Source organism: Acartia tonsa, chromosome 9 (genome assembly GCF_053477335.1).
Source record: "Acartia tonsa isolate MP-2025a chromosome 9, ASM5347733v1, whole genome shotgun sequence".
NCBI classification, from domain to species: domain Eukaryota; kingdom Metazoa; phylum Arthropoda; class Copepoda; order Calanoida; family Acartiidae; genus Acartia; species Acartia tonsa.
In genome coordinates this window covers 21,265,011-21,282,130 of record NC_137268.1, presented here as the reverse complement: position 1 = coordinate 21,282,130, position 17,120 = coordinate 21,265,011, and the positions used below count along the sequence as shown (strand labels likewise).

Sequence of the window (17,120 nt, the reverse complement as noted above, 5' to 3'; positions counted from 1 at the left end):
TCTATCTATCTATCTATCTATCTATCTATCTATCTATCTATCTATCTATCTATCTATCTATCTATCTATCTATCTATCTATCTATCTATCTATCTATCTATCTATCTATCTATCTATCTATCTATCTATCTATCTATCTATCTATCTATCTATCTATCTATCTATCTATCTATCTATCTATCTATCTATCTATCTATCTATCTATCTATCTAACTATCTATCTATCTATCTATCTATCTATCTATCTATCTATCTATCTATCTATCTATCTATCTATCTATCTATATATCTATCTATATATCTATCTATCTATCTATCTATCTATCTATCTATCTATCTATCTATCTATCTATCTATCTATCTATCTATCTATCTATCTATCTATCTATCTATCTATCTATCTATCTATCTATCTATCTATCTATCTATCTATCCATCTATCTATCTATCTATCTATCTATCTATTTATCTATCTATCTATCTATCTATCTATCTATCTATCTATCTATCTATCTATCTATCTATCTATCTATCTATCTATCTATCTATCTATCTATCTATCTATCTATCTATCTATCTATCTATCTATCTATCTATCTATCTATCTATCTATCTATCTATCTATCTATCTATCTATCTATCTATCTATCTATCTATCTATCTATCTATCTATCTATCTATCTATCTATCTATCTATCTATCTATCTATCTACCTGAACATATAATTAGCTGGCTCCTGGGTGAAATCCACTGAGGTTTCTGATTTCCCTTTGCACCATTGTTGAAGATACGAGATATACGGTTGGTCTACAAATGTTTCCAATGTTTTTATTAATTCTTTTACTTTTACTAGAGTATATGAGTCCATGTAATCAGGAATCTAAGAGGACAAGACAATGGCTGATAAATTGATGTATATACCCATTGATGATACACAAAACTATCCCTTTTGTAGAATACAATTGGTGGTTGAAACGTTTGGACACTCAATATAAAGAACCTACTAATCAAAATTCAACAAAAAGCCACTAAAGTTATTAAGCCAACGAATAAGAAACAAAATTATGACAAGTTAAGAAAATAATGCCCACATTTCATCCAAATTTCATCCAGTAAAGCGTAGAATTCCAGGGGTTGTTATTCCAACACACAGAAACTTCCAAGAGAAGGATGGGTAAATGGGCGTCAACCCCCCCCCCCCCCCAAAAAAAAAGAGAGAGAGAGAAATATAAAGGAAGGGAGGAAGAGACAGAGTAACTAATATAGAGCATCATTGCAGAAAAAAGGACATGCATGCACGAACACTTATATAGTTGATCTTTCTACTAAGTATTAATGGGTGAGGAGTTATCCACTGCACTGTCGAAAATAATGATTCTACCCATTGTTAATTAGGAGGCAAAGTAAAAGTTTGGTTAATTTAGTGTTGGCTTGTATTGTATTGAACAAAGTTTCACCTCTAATTTTTACTTTTTCCAGAGGTTTCACACTTTTTTACTGTAAATGTAGAATTTGAATTTATAGGCCTTTTTGTTACCCAATGATACTTCTATAAAAATTTTAAAGAATATATATTGCAGAAAAACAAGGATGACAACACCCATAAAGGTGAAGCTCTGGAACGGTAGGAAAAACAAACATTAACAGTTGTAGAGTTTAAGAACTGAATAAACAGAATATAAATGTTTAAATCTAAACAAAATTGGAAGAAAATTGCAAAACTGCTTAAATACAGGATACATATTTACATACTTAGAACTTTATTATTATTATAGAGATGCTTCGCTTATTACCTTGTACCTAGTTGTATTATGATAAAAATGATTATCAAAAACCTACATAAACCTTGTTATTTAATTAATTGCTTGTATTTAACAAGAACAATGAAAAACATTTTCCTTAGTGAGTAGAGCTGAATAGCAGACACATAAACACAGTCCAAGTCCTCCTCTGAAATTTAAATAAAATGACTTAAAAAACAAGGATGGCAACATTCATAAGTAGCGAGGCACAAAATCTATTATGAAATAGACAAACGGACAAATTGAGATATAAAGCAGATTATATGTTATCATAACAAAGAAAAGAAAGAGAGAGAATATGCAAAAACTTAAAATCACGAAACCTTAAAAAAGGTTTGCAAGAAGAAAAGCATGCTGTAAAAGCTGTCAGACTACTATTTTTATATCCGATTATGGTAAATAATAAAGAGAATATTGGCCAGGAGTTTCAGCCTTGTATCTTTTGTCGGAGTCGAGAAAATCGGTTGTAAAAAGTAAAAGCTGCTTAAAAGCAGCCCAATCGCTATAGTAGTTTTATACTTAATTAAACTCCTAATTGATAGGAATGTTGTCAAGTAGTTTCAGCCTTCTAATTTTGATAGGAGCCGAGAAAATAACGTTTCAGACATAGACGGACATTTCAAATTATAAAGTAGTAAATTGCCGAAAATTAAATATTTTGTTCCAGAGTAAAGTTGAAGTAAAACTTGTTTTTTGATGTAATTGAAAGGGAAGTGAGTAAGAAGGGGGAGAAAAAGAAAAAGGGGATTTAAGGAAAATTTTCACTTAGAATTGTTTGTCAGAATCACATTCCCTTTTCCATAACTTTATTGAAAAATTGAAAAAATTAAGCTTCTCTATAATCCATTACGCATAATAAAGATATAAGCTCAACTAATTTATAACTAACTAGTGGTTACGCCCCTAGAGGCGTCTAGTGGGAACTTGTGGGAGGTCGAACACCACTTTCAATTGTGTCGGTACCCTCCCCCACAATTGTTATTACCCTTCCCTAAACCTATGTTAAGATTCACTATGATATTACCCAAATTTACCCCGTCTGTAGATTTCAATTAGTGGTTAAAACTTTTTGACACTCAACTTAATGCCAACCAATCAAAAGTCCATAAAAGTCCCCAAAGTTAAACGTAAGCAACGTAATCATAAAATATTGGGGAGCCGTGTAATAAACAGCCCAAAATCCCCTCTCTCCCTGATTTTCTCCGCCTTTAAGAATTATGTCACCCTTGTTTGTTTAGCATGACCCGAGAAAATGTAATTACATTTTGCTAAAAAATCATATTTACTTATTTTCGTCTTGACACGAAAGAAAAACCAACAAGAATATATATTATGCAAAGCAACAATTTATTAGGCTAGGAGTTAAGGTTTTACCTATCATAGTCCTTTATTTTGAACTAGCGGCTACGAAATTGTCTGTAATACACTGATATACATGAAATTTCAGTATTGCTTAGAACCGATAGTAATCCAGTGGATATTAATTGGTTTATAAGCCATACTATTATTGGAAAAAGGTTTCTATAAATCCATTGCCAAATAATTGATCATACAGTTCGTGGGGTCTTAAATTTAAGTATTTGTTGCTAAAGGCTTTACAGTATACATATATAGATCTAAAAGTACATTGCATATAATATCTATAATTTTGGATGTCTAAAATGTTGTAAAATTGAGTGAAAATTTGACTGATGTGATTTGAATAGATGAACTGAAATTAGTTTCCGAATGTGAACACATTTTCCTAGGTGTTTCCCAATCCTATCTCAATATTTGCTACTAGCTAAAAAACCTTCAAACTTAAAAAAAAAATCGAAATTTGAATGTATTAACGATTTATACATTATACATTTAAAGTTTTAATTTTTCAAATTTAGATTTTATTTTTGGAAGTTTGAAGGTTTTTTAGCTAGTAGCAAATATTGAGATAGGATTGGGAAACACCTAGGAAAATGTGTTCACATTCGGAAACTAATTTCAGTTCACCTTTGAATATGCTATTACCATAATGTTGCCATCATTACAGATTATTTTCATGGGTGTCAGGGGTATAGGCATGGGACAATGGATATAATATTAATTCTTTAAGGAGTACTGGGTACTAAAACCAGAGAGAGAGTGGACAATGGGCTGTTTAATTTTATCACACTAGTCCCCAAAGTTTTATAATTACGTTTTCTCATTCGTTGGCTTTACAACTTTGGGGACTTTTAATGAATTATAATTGGTAGGTTTATTACGTTGAGTAGGGATATAAATCAATTTAACAGCTATTGTCTTATCCCTTTAGGTCCCTTTACAATGCAACTTTTCATATTTTGGCTAATTGTTAAGACTTGGGGAACTAGCGAAGCTAGTAAAAGTGGCTGAGTCAGATTATGACGTCAAAAAAATTAACCAATGAGAGGCCACTATACATTTTATTATTTGTCAATTACAGTGTATACTGGCCTTTCATTGGTAATTTTTTAAAAATCTGAGTCAGCCACATTTACTAGCTTCGGAACTAGCGCAGAAATATCTGCTCTTCAAGCAGATAAAGCTTGTAGTAAGTAATTTTTTTAAAGCAGACAATAAAGTTTAAAATGAGCAAAAATTAAAACAAGATAATTTTTGTTGACTGACAAAAGTAGCCCCTGTTTTTTAACTGAAAGAAATATATTGACTACAATATCAATGGATTACGCCAACTTTATTTGATAAAGAGAAAATTATGTCATTTTAATTTATTATTTACTAGCGGTTTCGCCCCTAGCCTCTAGGGGCTTTGCCCCAAGAGGTTTAATCAAACCAATTTTTCGTATTTTAGATTTAAAAGAAAAATTAAAAAAAAAAAAATTTTTTTTTGGGGGGGGGGAATTTTATTGTATTATTTATAAAAAAGCATAATATTATTAAGGATATTGTTACATTAACCTTAAATACGTACATTTAAAATCTAAAGCGACTGTAAACACAAATAGTTATGTCAAATATTTCTTAATATATAAAAATATTTTTTTGCATTTTCCAATGCTCCAAGGAATAATTTATCATCAATCAGAATTTATTGTTTATTTACTATGTACTATTACCACTCTCAGGAAGTAGAGTGCCAATGGGTTATAAAATAAATCTTAACGTCGAACACCTGCTTAACATAAATAAGCTGAATGGTTACCTGAGAACAGCACAGCTTAAAGCTGAAGGTTTCGCCAGAACCACAAAGGGAACCAGGTATGACATTAGAATACCAGATAGCAGTACATAACATAGCTCCCTAGATAGATAGATAGTTGGTTAAATAGATATAAATTAATAGATAATTCAAAAGGAACCAGGTATGACATAATAAAGGCTTATAGATATATCTATAATACAAAGTAGAACGATGTCTGTCTGTTTGTCTGTTTGTTTGTAGCGAAGGATCTCGCTAACCGCTAAACCGATCGGGTTCTCCTTTACAGGGTAGCTTCTCATAGGTCCCAGGAAGGTTTATAACTATTTTCTTGGGGGGTGGGACACCCCGAACCTTCCCAAAAAATTAAAAATCCCCCCCCCAAAAAAAATTTTTTTTTTTTAGATTTATTTTTTAAAATCTAAATCACGAAAAATTGGTTTGAAAAAACCTCTTGGGGCAAAGCCCCTAGAGGCTAGGGGCGAAGCCGCTAGTAGATATTATTGCAATTAGATAGATAATAAGATAGATATTTAGCATATATAAATGGATAACTCAAAAGCAGATAGCAGTAAATAACATAGCTCTCTGGTTATAAAGTAGATAGATAGATAGAAAGAATAAAATATAATATAAAAATGGATTGGAAAAGCTGAAAATATACTGAATTAAAAATGATGTAACAAAACAAGGATAATAAGGTCCATAAACACACAATATATTAATTTAAAAAGATCAGTATAATATTTCTCGTATTCATTTGAATCCGGTGGATAAGAACCGGTTCTCATCCATACGAAAAAACTATATCCAGCTTTCTACGAATATAAAAATGTATAATCATAAGATTAAAACCAGTTTTTTTAGCCCATGCCTTCGTCATCTCGGGGCTAAAACTACTGGTTTTAATCTTATAATTGTACATTTTATATCCGCGGAAAGCTGTTTATAATACGATGCGAGAAATAACTATTAATATATCTAGTTATGATATGAAATATTTGAAAACAGCATATCAGTAGGTTGAAGGGAAGACTGATGACAGACAGACAGATCGACAGACATAAAGACAGACAATCGGTAATACACACGTACAGACAGACGGACAAACAGACCGACAGACAGTGAGAGCGACAGACCGACAGAGAGACAGACAGACCGACAGTGAGAGCGACAGACCGACAGTGAGACAGACAGACAGACAGTGAGAGCGACAGACAGTGAGAGCGACAGATCGACAGAGAGACAGACAGACCGACAGAGAGACAGACAGACCGACAGTGAGACAGACAGACAGACAGTGAGAGCGACAGACAGACAGACAGTGAGAGCGACAGATCGACAGAGAGACAGACAGACCGACAGAGAGACAGACAGACCGACAGTGAGACAGACAGACAGACAGTGAGAGCGACAGACAGACAGACAGTGAGATCGACAGATCGACAGAGAGACAGACAGACCGACAGAGAGACAGACAGACCGACAGTGAGACAGACAGACAGACGGACAAACAGACCGACAGACAGTGAGAGCGACAGACCGACAGAGAGACAGACAGACCGACAGTGAGAGAGACCGACAGACAGTGAGAGCGACATACCGACAGAGAGACAGACAGACCGACAGTGAGAGAGACAGACAGACAGTGAGAGCGACAGACCGACAGAAAGACAGACAGATAGCAAGATAGACGGACTTACACTTGATATAGATTATATGTTGAAATGGATGTATTGTTTACCTGCCACTAGCCATAATAACTGAAGTTTTGTTGTACACCAAGAAAGTTGTAAATACCTAAATACAAATCCTTTTAAAAAAAAGAACAGGATATTTGTCTGTCTGTCTGTACCGAAAGATCTCGCTAATCGCTTAGGCAGATATGGTTCTCATTACAATGGAGCTCTTCATAGGTCCTGGGAAGTTTTCTAATTAATTTAGGAGAGTGTACCACCTCCCTCCAGAGATAAATGTTAAAAAAATACCATTAAATATTTTAAGGTATCGATGGCGGCGCTTGCGTAAAACCACGAATAAAAACAGGTGATCTTAACATAGACAACTTATTTGAGATATTTTAATACAAAACCTTAATGTTTAAGTGCCACTAGGGGCCTTTTTAATCAAACGAAAAAATAAATTACTATCCTTTGAATGCTAAAAAAATGACAATCCGCAGACACACATACAACCTACTACTTTTGCAAGCTTGCAACGATTAAAATTTATTATGTACTACAAGCTCATTAATATCGGATTAGTTTACAAAAATCAGCTTTCTATCTTAAAAAACAATAAAATTAGCCAAAACTACGTTTCTCTAAAACTTTTCTTAAAAAAAAATAAACAGACGGACATTTAAAATAGTTGAGAAACTATGCTTCTAAAATGTATTATTATATATCCAAATTGAAAATTTATTAAAATTTATTTAGAATTTTCAAATAAAGTTTTCTTGTTTTTCTTTAAAAAAGAAAATTGAGTAAAATGTAAATCTATTCTGTCTTTTTATCTAATTTAAAACAACAAAACAAAGTAAAGTAACTAAAGGGTGTGCAAAAAAAATAGATTTAAAAAAAAAATTCAAATTGCGCGGCTTATGTTAATGGTAGAAAAAAGGTAGGCATCCCGTTAGAACAGACGAACATTCACACTTGTAGAGTGTCAAAATTTTAATAAACAGTATATAAATTTATAACACGAAACAAAACTTAATATTTTTTGTTACTATCCGGTACAGACAGATGGACCGACCATAATCATAGGAAACTTTCGCCATTTAAAAAGAAATTAGATTTGTTACCTTAACTGTTAATATAATGCCTAATGTTGAAAGCATAAGAGGAAAGAATGCCCATGGATTCAGCCATCTACTCCAGAGACAACAACAAAACATAAAAACATTGTAACGTGAACAGAATATCAATAATGTTCTAACAAGGACAATCATGTCAATATGCAGTGAAAGTCGACACCCGCCCCATTTTTAATTTCACTTTTAGAGAGTAAAAGTAATTTTTTCTAGGGGCGATTTCTTTTCGGAGGGGGGAGATAGTCGTCCCCAAAATAATTAAAAACGTCCCTGGATCTATAAGAAGCTTCACTCCAATGGAAAATCATATCAGTCCAGCAGTAAGCGAGATCCTTCGCAACAGACAAAAAAGCTTGCTACTTTATATAACAGGATAAGTCAAAGAGTAATAAAAAGTAAATTGTTATATCAAATGCTATAAAAGGTTAATTTAATCAACAGTTTGTGCCTTCTTTATGAGAACAGATAACCCATTATAAATAGTAGCTGCTCTAATAAAATTATATATTTTATTTTATTTTGAAATTTGCTTGAATTCTTTATATTTATAAAATCCCTATTTAAATCAAAAGGATGCCTATCTGTGTGTCTGTTTGTACCGAAGGATATCGCTAACTGCCTAACCGATAGGGTTCTCCTTTATAGCAAAACGTCACATAGGCCTGGGGGGGGGGGGGGGCGGGGGGGGGATGGTACGTACAGCCTCCTAAAATAAATCGCCCATCTAAAAAATACTATTTTTCTCATTTATTTCTAATTACTAAATAATTAATTATCCCTGATTTCATAATGTAAAAAAAGTTATAAGTTTTAACGGTCAAATGAAATAATAGTAATTTCTCGCATTGCATTATAAACAGCTTTCCGTGTAAAATGTACAATTATAAGATTAAAACCATTTTTTTAGCCCCGAGTTGCCGAAGGCGCGGGCTAAAAAAACTTATTTTATTCTGATGATAGTACATTTTTATATTCGCAGAAAACTGGATATAATACGATGCTAGACATAACTTTTTCGTATTGAGGAGAACCGGTTCCAATCCACCGGTTTCGAATGAATACGAAAAACTACAATCCTAAAATTTTAATTCTTCTTTAGTAAAAGTTTTACGTTTAAGTTTAGAACCCATTTGGATATTTTGGGGGTTGTTGTTCACCTTTTTGTTGCAAAGCTACTCCACAACATACTTGGCCTGTCCGTCCGTCCTTCCGTCCGTCGGACTGTCAATTCGTAAGTTACGATATTGGGGAAATGCGATTATCTCGCCTGCTAATTAAGGTAGACAACTAAAATTTTTTTGATGATTCGCAGTACCAATGAGCATCAAATATATAATTTAAATGGTCCTTTGGTCTGTCGGACATGCTTCAAAGACATAGAAACATATTCAATACCGTGATTTTTAGGATGAGTTGACGAATATCCGGTTGTCCATCAATTATATTTTGTATAAATTATTTTATACTTCGCACCTCCTTAAAAAGGGAATAGTAACTTACTCAATAATTCATGAAATTGTGAGCAAGCTTCCTGTCAAATGCGCTTATTAGGTCAAACTGTTTTTAAATATGCGTTTAATTATACTATGCGTTTGATAAACATTACAAACAGTTAGACTTATTAAGCTAGCTCACAATTTGACGGATTATTCAATAAGCTACTATTTCCTTTAGCCAATGTGCCTGTGTAGAACTAAAGAACCATCCCTCTATTGTGTCTAAACCCTGTATTAGAAGAGAGAACAATAAATAAAACAAGTATAAAACAAACTTATATTAGCAAAACTTTTCTGCACAAATAAAAATGCTTTTTGCTTCATCTAAGGGTCAAATATAAATAGTTTAGAATAATCCATATAGATGGGTAACTGGAAAAGCAACCCCCCCCCCTTCACTAGCTAAATTTTGAAGAAGAAAAACTAAAGGGATCATTAAAACGAAAAGATATCTTTATCCTAGGACAACAAGGTACAATATTATAAGGGAGGCATCTCTATTCTCTATAAACAAATCCTAAAAAAGGAATTATGTCCTTTTATGATATCGTGTTTTTTTCGCAACTAGTGGCTTCGCCCCTAGCCTCTAGGGGCTTTGCCCCAAGAGTTATAATTACATCTTCTATTACTTACCCAGCAGAACGGATCACAAATTTTCGCACCTACCCAGCAGGAAAACATTTTGCGATTAAATTCGCGAAATTCGTAAATTTCGTAAATTTCGTAAAATTCGTAAAATTCGTAAAATTCGTAAAATTTGTAAAATTTGTAAAATTTGTAAAAAAAAAAAAAAAAAAAAAAAAAAAAAAATGGGGGGGGGATTTTTTTTGTTTTTGGGGGGGTTGGGGGTGTCCCACCCCCCAAGAAAATAGCTTAAAACCACCGCAGGACCAATAGGTATATACCCTGAAGAGTAGAATCCGATCGGTTCAGTGGTTACTGAGATCTTAAGCTTCAGACGGACGGACGGACGGACAGACATCGTTCTACTTTGTATTATAGATTATGCAACAAATTTATGTACAATTTTCTTTAGACTTACAAATTAATATTCTGACACTATATGTACAAGAGCTATTGTTTGTTAGTCCTTCCTTCTGATTTCAGAGCTTTACTTTTATGGATGTCATCCTTGTTTAAAAAAGGGAAGGTTAGGTGGGAAGCATGCTCCACTGTTTGATAAGGAGAAATAGTTTCATCAACACCATTGTATAATGAAGCTATTATTTAACCTACATTTTCCTTATGTAACAATATAAGGATAATTTGAGGTTATACTTTTTAAAATAATTTTTAAAAATGAATCGGAAATAGCCTCGGACATAATAGCCTCTAGGACAAAATAGCATCACGACAAAATAACCTCAGACAAAATAGCCTCAAGTTTAATATTTGATCCCAGGCTATTTTGTTCAAGCTCATTAAAAATGAAAAGGTCTTAATTACCATATTTTTATTAAATCCCAAAACTAGGACATGAATAGAAGTTTCACTCAGGAAGGGAGGGGAGATTAGGCTGTTTATTACACTAGTCCCCAAAGTTTTAAAAGAAGGGCTAACAACTAAGGGGACTTTAATGAATCTTAAATTATTGGTTCATTAAGTTAAGTGTTCACTAATTGTAATTTACAGAGGGGAAATTTGGTGTTTAACTTCAATTAATTAATTTCCTATTTTACATCTATTATCTAAAATTTAATATTTTTTTAATGTAATGCTCCTTGTTTAATAAAATAAGGAAAGAATTAAAGAAGAAATTATTTGCTTTGAGATGTTAAGAATTTCATTATTTTATTAACTATTTGCAACAAACAAACAATAAAGTATCAAAATACTTTTATTTAGCAAATCTACTATGCAAGTCACTTGTAACTTTAGTCTGTTGTTAGGTAACGTTACAAGGATCTAAGGGTATAAGACAGTGGCCGATAAATTGATGTATATACCCAATGACGATATTCAAAATTACTCCTTCTGTAGATTACAATTAGTGGTTAAAACGTTTGAACACTCAACTTAATGAACCAATCAATCAAACTTAAGTAAAACTCTTCATCTCGGATACGCATATTCCTAATTTTAGGGAAGCCTACTCAGTGCCACACCAAACATCTAGTGTTAGTCATGCAATTTAAATCTTATAAATATTATGAAAATTTGTAAAGTACACCTGGTACTAAGCAGTAGCTTGGTGTACTATTGTATGTACTGCTTCGTAAGACGGGACGTAATCTGTCACTGAATAAATATTTTTTATGTTTTTCAAACGAATATTTTTTTTTAAATTCAGGGACTAGTGTAATAATCAGCCATATGTCCCCTTCTCCGGCCCTGGTAACGATGTCATGCCCTTTCAAAAAATCATCATGATTAAAATTGATAAACAGACTTTCTAGTAATAATTATAAAGTTTTAAATCTATTGGATAATCATAACATGACTAAATTAACGATTAGTGCCTTCTGTTTAATTTGAGTTGATTGATGTAGCGACCCTAAATAAACAAGAATCTTAAACTGAAGAATAAACAATTGGATAAATGGATATTATGACAGGGGAAAAATTTTCGTCAGGTTGCTAACATGGATGTCACTTATTTCTCAGTTCGTTTATTTAGGGGAGGGGATGGGGTAAAGGGGATCGTTATACAATTTTCACTTAGTTAGAGTACATGATGATCTGGTGTAAGATCCAAGTGATAATAAAAATATTTATATTAATGTTTTTATGTTCCTAATAGTCTCTGGTTCAATCTTGATACAGCTGTCTTTGAAGAAATTTGACACATAACCTAAAACATAACAAAATTTTTTATAAATGATTTTTTTTATATTTGGATTTTTTCAATCCTTATATAAAAGTAACAGGATCTGTGTGTACTAAAGAATCTCTGTAACTCGATTTGGTAAGATTTTTAACTATTTTTGTGTAGGGTATGCCACCCTCACAAGAGTAATTGCCCCTAGAAAAAAAAACCTCTATGATATAAAGATTACCCCCAAAAAATGAACTTGGGTGCACCCCCAAAACTTTTTTACCCCCACCCCCCCCAAAAAATAAGAAAGCTTGGACGTACTTGACAACCCCTACAAAATTGTTTTTTTTACATTTTCTTTCTGAAAACAAAATTAAAGTTTTGAGGTCGACCTCCCCTTCTACCTCAGGGGCCCCTAGAGTCTTCTAGAGGTGTAGCCGCTAGTTAGATAAATATAGAAAGATAATTTAATGTTTTTAGACATTGGTAATAATAAGTAAGTATATTTAAACAGATAATTGAAACAAAATTTTTTCCTAAATTGAAGTTTATAATCTACTCAAAAGTTTTAAAAACCAACCCTTCAAACTTTCAACTATAGAATTTACATACACATAATATAAGATCAATTAAGTAGAAAAGATACTTTATACTATTGCTTTTCATTGAAGCTTTGTTTATATTTCAAGGAGATTTTCACTATTGCTTATGAAAATAAGACAAACCTACAACTTCTATGCCCTAAAAGCTTATATTGGAAACCAAAATCAATATGTATGAATTGTTTTACATTTTTGTCAAGGTCTTGATTAGAATTGTCCTTGTGATGTACTTTTCGCCAAAACAAACATAAACCAACAGACATTTGGCAGGGACCATAATTGCATCAAACACACTTTTACAGACCAAGGAGGGAGGGAACTGATTATTACACTAGTTTTTAAATAATAACGGGTTCTTATCGTTGATTCAATAACTTTGAGGACTTTCAATGAATTTGGTTCATTAGGTTGCGTGTCCAAACGTTTCAACCACTAATTGTAATCTAAAGAAGAGGTAATTTTTTGTGATGTTTATATAATTTTATCGGCCTTTGTCTTATCCCTTTAGATCCCTGTTGACAGACACACATATCTTATTTCTATAAAAGTTGCAAGGCAGTTTCCTGGTAAGATGTTTAGTGTTTCATTCAAACCTCCCAAAATTTTTAACGAGAATGACAGAAGTTTGTCTGTCAGACCAATACAACAATGGATAAATAAGATAAATGTGTATCATCAGGGAGGAAGGGGAAATTGGGTTATAAATTACACTACCTACTCAAAGTTTTATGACCACGTTACTATTTGTTAGCTCAAAAACTTCTAGTTCCTTTACCTAATTTTGATTGGTTAGTTCAAAACTAGTAGTGTTCAAACGTTTCAACCAATAATTGTAGTCTAGGGAAGGGGTAATACTTTTATCCTCATTGGGGATATATCCATTTATCATCCATTGTCTTTTCCCTTAATATCCTAGTTAATCATAAAATAGAAGGAATGATAAATATATGGATTCATATGCATATGGGAGTGGATACAAAACAGCGAAATTACAAAACAGCGAATGTTACAAAACAGCGAAATTACAAAACAGCGGAAAAACAGCGAAAAATAATATACTTTGTATATAAAAAAATCTACAATAAAAAATTTTAAAAAATGTTCTAAATTTTAAATGAAAATCTTCCAATTTTTATGATTTTATATATAAAGAATAACGAACCACTCTATAAACTCATTTTCTACCTGGCATGCCACCAATCCTAACCCATAGAGGAAGGCCAGGAGGACAGAGAGGATGGATATGTTGAAGTTATCCCTCAAGAGTTATAAGAGAGCAAACATGAAAGAGTTCCTAAAGTCATAAATTGTTCAAAGATTCAATGTATAATTTGTTTTCTTTTTGTTTGAATAATAAATTGAAAAAATTTCTACATAGTTATATTTTTGTAACAGTCGCTGTTTTTTTTAATTTCGCTGTTTTGTAACATTCGCTGTTTTGTAATTTCGCTGTTTTGTATCATTTGCTGTTTTGTATCCACTCCATGCATATGGCTTGATAAAAAGATAAAATAATAAATTAATAGATTGACTACTTGATAGATGGATCTTCAAAAGTATAATTAAGCATATTTGGACCAGTCCATTTTAATTTCATGGAAAATTGTTAAAACTTTATCCACCTTATATTGATTATTCGCAAACACTTATATAAGGTTCATATAGGGTTATATATAATGTTAGGGCTCAAGTATTATGTAACTTTTTATCCTTTTATTTAGACATTTGTCTATTATTTCTGTTTGTACTTTTAGTAGCGAAGCTACTCTATAGTTAGGGAGTGGCCATACATCCGACGATCTAGCTTTTCTATTGTTTTAAAAATTTAGAGATATCGGGAGTAGTCCCTTTCGTGGAAACGCCCCTTAAGGGGCGATTCGTGGTATTTTTAAAATGGCTTTTGATAGGCTATTTTAGGTTAGGTTATATTGGGTTAGGTTATTGGCCCCACAGGGTTAGAAATAGGAGAAAAGCTACTGTGAAAAAAACGAAGAATCGCCCCTTAAGGAGCGTTGCCACGAAAGGGACTTTACCCGTGATATCTTTAATTTAAGTTTTAAAATAATATTGAATCATGGAACGAAAACGAAGAAACGGGTTTCGTCGTATTTTCACAGTAGCTTTTGATAGGTCATTTTAGGTTAGGCAAATGTTAATGATTGCCCCGCAGGGTTAGAAAATTGGCTCCGCTGGATCATAGCCCTCCCCCCCCGCATGGGCTTGAAATAGGAGAAAAGTTAGTGTGTAAATATCCTAGATGAACTCTCCGACACAATAATCCGTCCAACTTAAAATTAATTTCTAGAAGACGTTGATTTTTTTTTATATTTTGTCATACATGATTTATTCAAACATATGAAAGACGGAATTCTTGTAGGATTTAATTTCTCAAAAGCAAGTTTCACACTAGACTTATTATGTATGAATGAAACAAAAAAACAACAGCCCTTTCGTGCCAAAATATGTACACATTGTCTTTGATTGTCATGACCATATAGAAGGTCATGTTTGACTTTAATCTTGAGATCATAACGAATGAACACAGCCAACAGTTAAAATGATAATGCACCAACAAGTTCTTGTATAATCAGGACTTTATTTCTCCATGCTATCAAAGACAGTCAAGCAAAAATATAAACAAGGATGACAACATCCATAAGTAGCGAAGCACAAAAATTCATGGATGGGACTGACCGTCATTGTTGTTTTCTTCAAACGGCGGGAAATTTAATTTTAATATCTTTAACTAAAAAAATTTTGAAAATCAGACTAAAAATACCAAAAGATATGGGGTAAAATGTAAAAAAATATAAAATAGCCAAAAACCTGCAAAAAGGCATTCAGACCTTCATAGTTGTTTTTTTTTCAAACGAAGAGAAATTTAAATTTGATATCTATAACACCAAAGATATGGGGAAAAATATGGAAAATTAAAAAATAGCCTAAAACCTGCTAAAAAGCCGTCTGAACGCCATTGATGTTTTATAGTTAATTGTGCTCCTTAATGATGGGAATGTTGTCAAAACATTACAGCATTCTATCTTTTATAGGTGCTGAGTAAATCCCATTTCCCCCATAGCGTTATGGACGGACTGACTGACGGACTGACAATGTGGGAATAAAGAGTAGCTTCGCTACTAAAAAAAATAATTGATACACAATATAGGTAATAATGCACAAGATTAGTTACATGAAATCATAGGCATTTACTATTGTATTTGTCATTGCAGAAACCGGATAAAGATCTACAATGCCGCGAACTTCTATGAAGAAAGTCGTCTTCCATCAATCTGACAAAAGGAAAACAAAAACATCTTAATTTTTCAAAAGGCTTGGATGTTTTTGTCTGAAGAACACACATAGACTGTGGAATGGTCAAGACAACATTCTAACTAATAATATGGCCAGATTGCTTCTTCTCTGCGTTTATTGGTTAATTAAAAAGATATGTACATTTTTTTTCAAAATTTATTTCACAATAGTTTAATTTTAAATTCATTGAAATGTGTAAGTGACGTAAAATCTAAATTTAAATTTGAAAATGATAAAATTGTAGTTGGCCATCAATTACTAAAAAATATTAAATTTTTATACCAATGGGACTACAAATTATTAAAGTAGTGTCATTTCTCGATACGATCACAAATATGAGTGATCTGCTTTTTGCAAAAAAAAAACATTTATGTGCAGAAATGATAACACACAAAAATTATTCGTACTTGGATTTGAAATAAAGTTTTTGGAGGATTTTTCAAATAAATTGTATTTTTATATAATTATACTTATTTTGCTATAGTTTTAAACATAAAGTAAATACAATTTTGCCAAACATTTCATTCTTTTTTTTTTGCAGAAAAAGTGGCTTCATCACTAGCCTTTTGAGATAACACTCTACATTTGATAGGGATATATCCCCTCTACCCGCAATGATGGCAGTGGACAATTTACCCCCTCAATGTGATTTTAGTGAAGCTCAAAAATTTTGAATATACATCTTGGAAAAATGATCTTTAGAGATTGTTATGAAAAAACTTCAAAAATAAAAATCACGAAACCTTTTTATGATGGTCTTTTGAAGCAATAAGCTAATAAGAAAAAAATTAGTTTTAGCACCCCAACCAATAGTAAGTCCTTATAAAAATTGATCAAAATATGTAGAATAATGACTAAATCACGTAATAACTAAAAATTCCACCCATTTATCTTGAACAGGAGTTAGGAAAATCACAAAAACTTTAAAAACTAGAAATCAATCTAGCACCCCAACCAATAAGGGTATCGTAATAAAACTTGATGGAAATATGTAGAGTTTAAACTTATTCAATCCCTGAAAATTTCAGCTGTCTATCTTGTATAGGGATCGAAAAAATCATAAAAACCTAAAAATCTAGGAATCAATCTTGCACCCCAACCAATAAAGGCGTCTTAATAAATATGTAGAACTTAAATTTTTTAATCCCTGAAAATTCCAGCCATTCATCTTGAACAGGAAT

At 32.3% G+C, this 17,120-nt stretch overlaps 1 protein-coding gene across 1 annotated transcript in view; it reads right to left on the bottom strand.

The window, feature by feature from the left end:
- The window catches only part of LOC145328485 (metabotropic glutamate receptor 7-like), a 131,590-nt gene that overhangs the window by 15,490 nt on the left and 98,980 nt on the right, over positions 1-17,120 (bottom strand). The window contains exons 27-32 of the mRNA XM_080172187.1: positions 12,007-12,061; positions 7,766-7,835; positions 6,704-6,759; positions 4,963-5,061; positions 1,901-1,950; positions 714-809 (exon numbers count right to left, since the gene is read on the bottom strand). Coding sequence (XP_080028313.1) covers positions 714-809; positions 1,901-1,950; positions 4,963-5,061; positions 6,704-6,759; positions 7,766-7,835; positions 12,007-12,061 — 426 coding nt within the window. The remainder of the gene's footprint in view (positions 1-713; positions 810-1,900; positions 1,951-4,962; positions 5,062-6,703; positions 6,760-7,765; positions 7,836-12,006; positions 12,062-17,120) is intronic.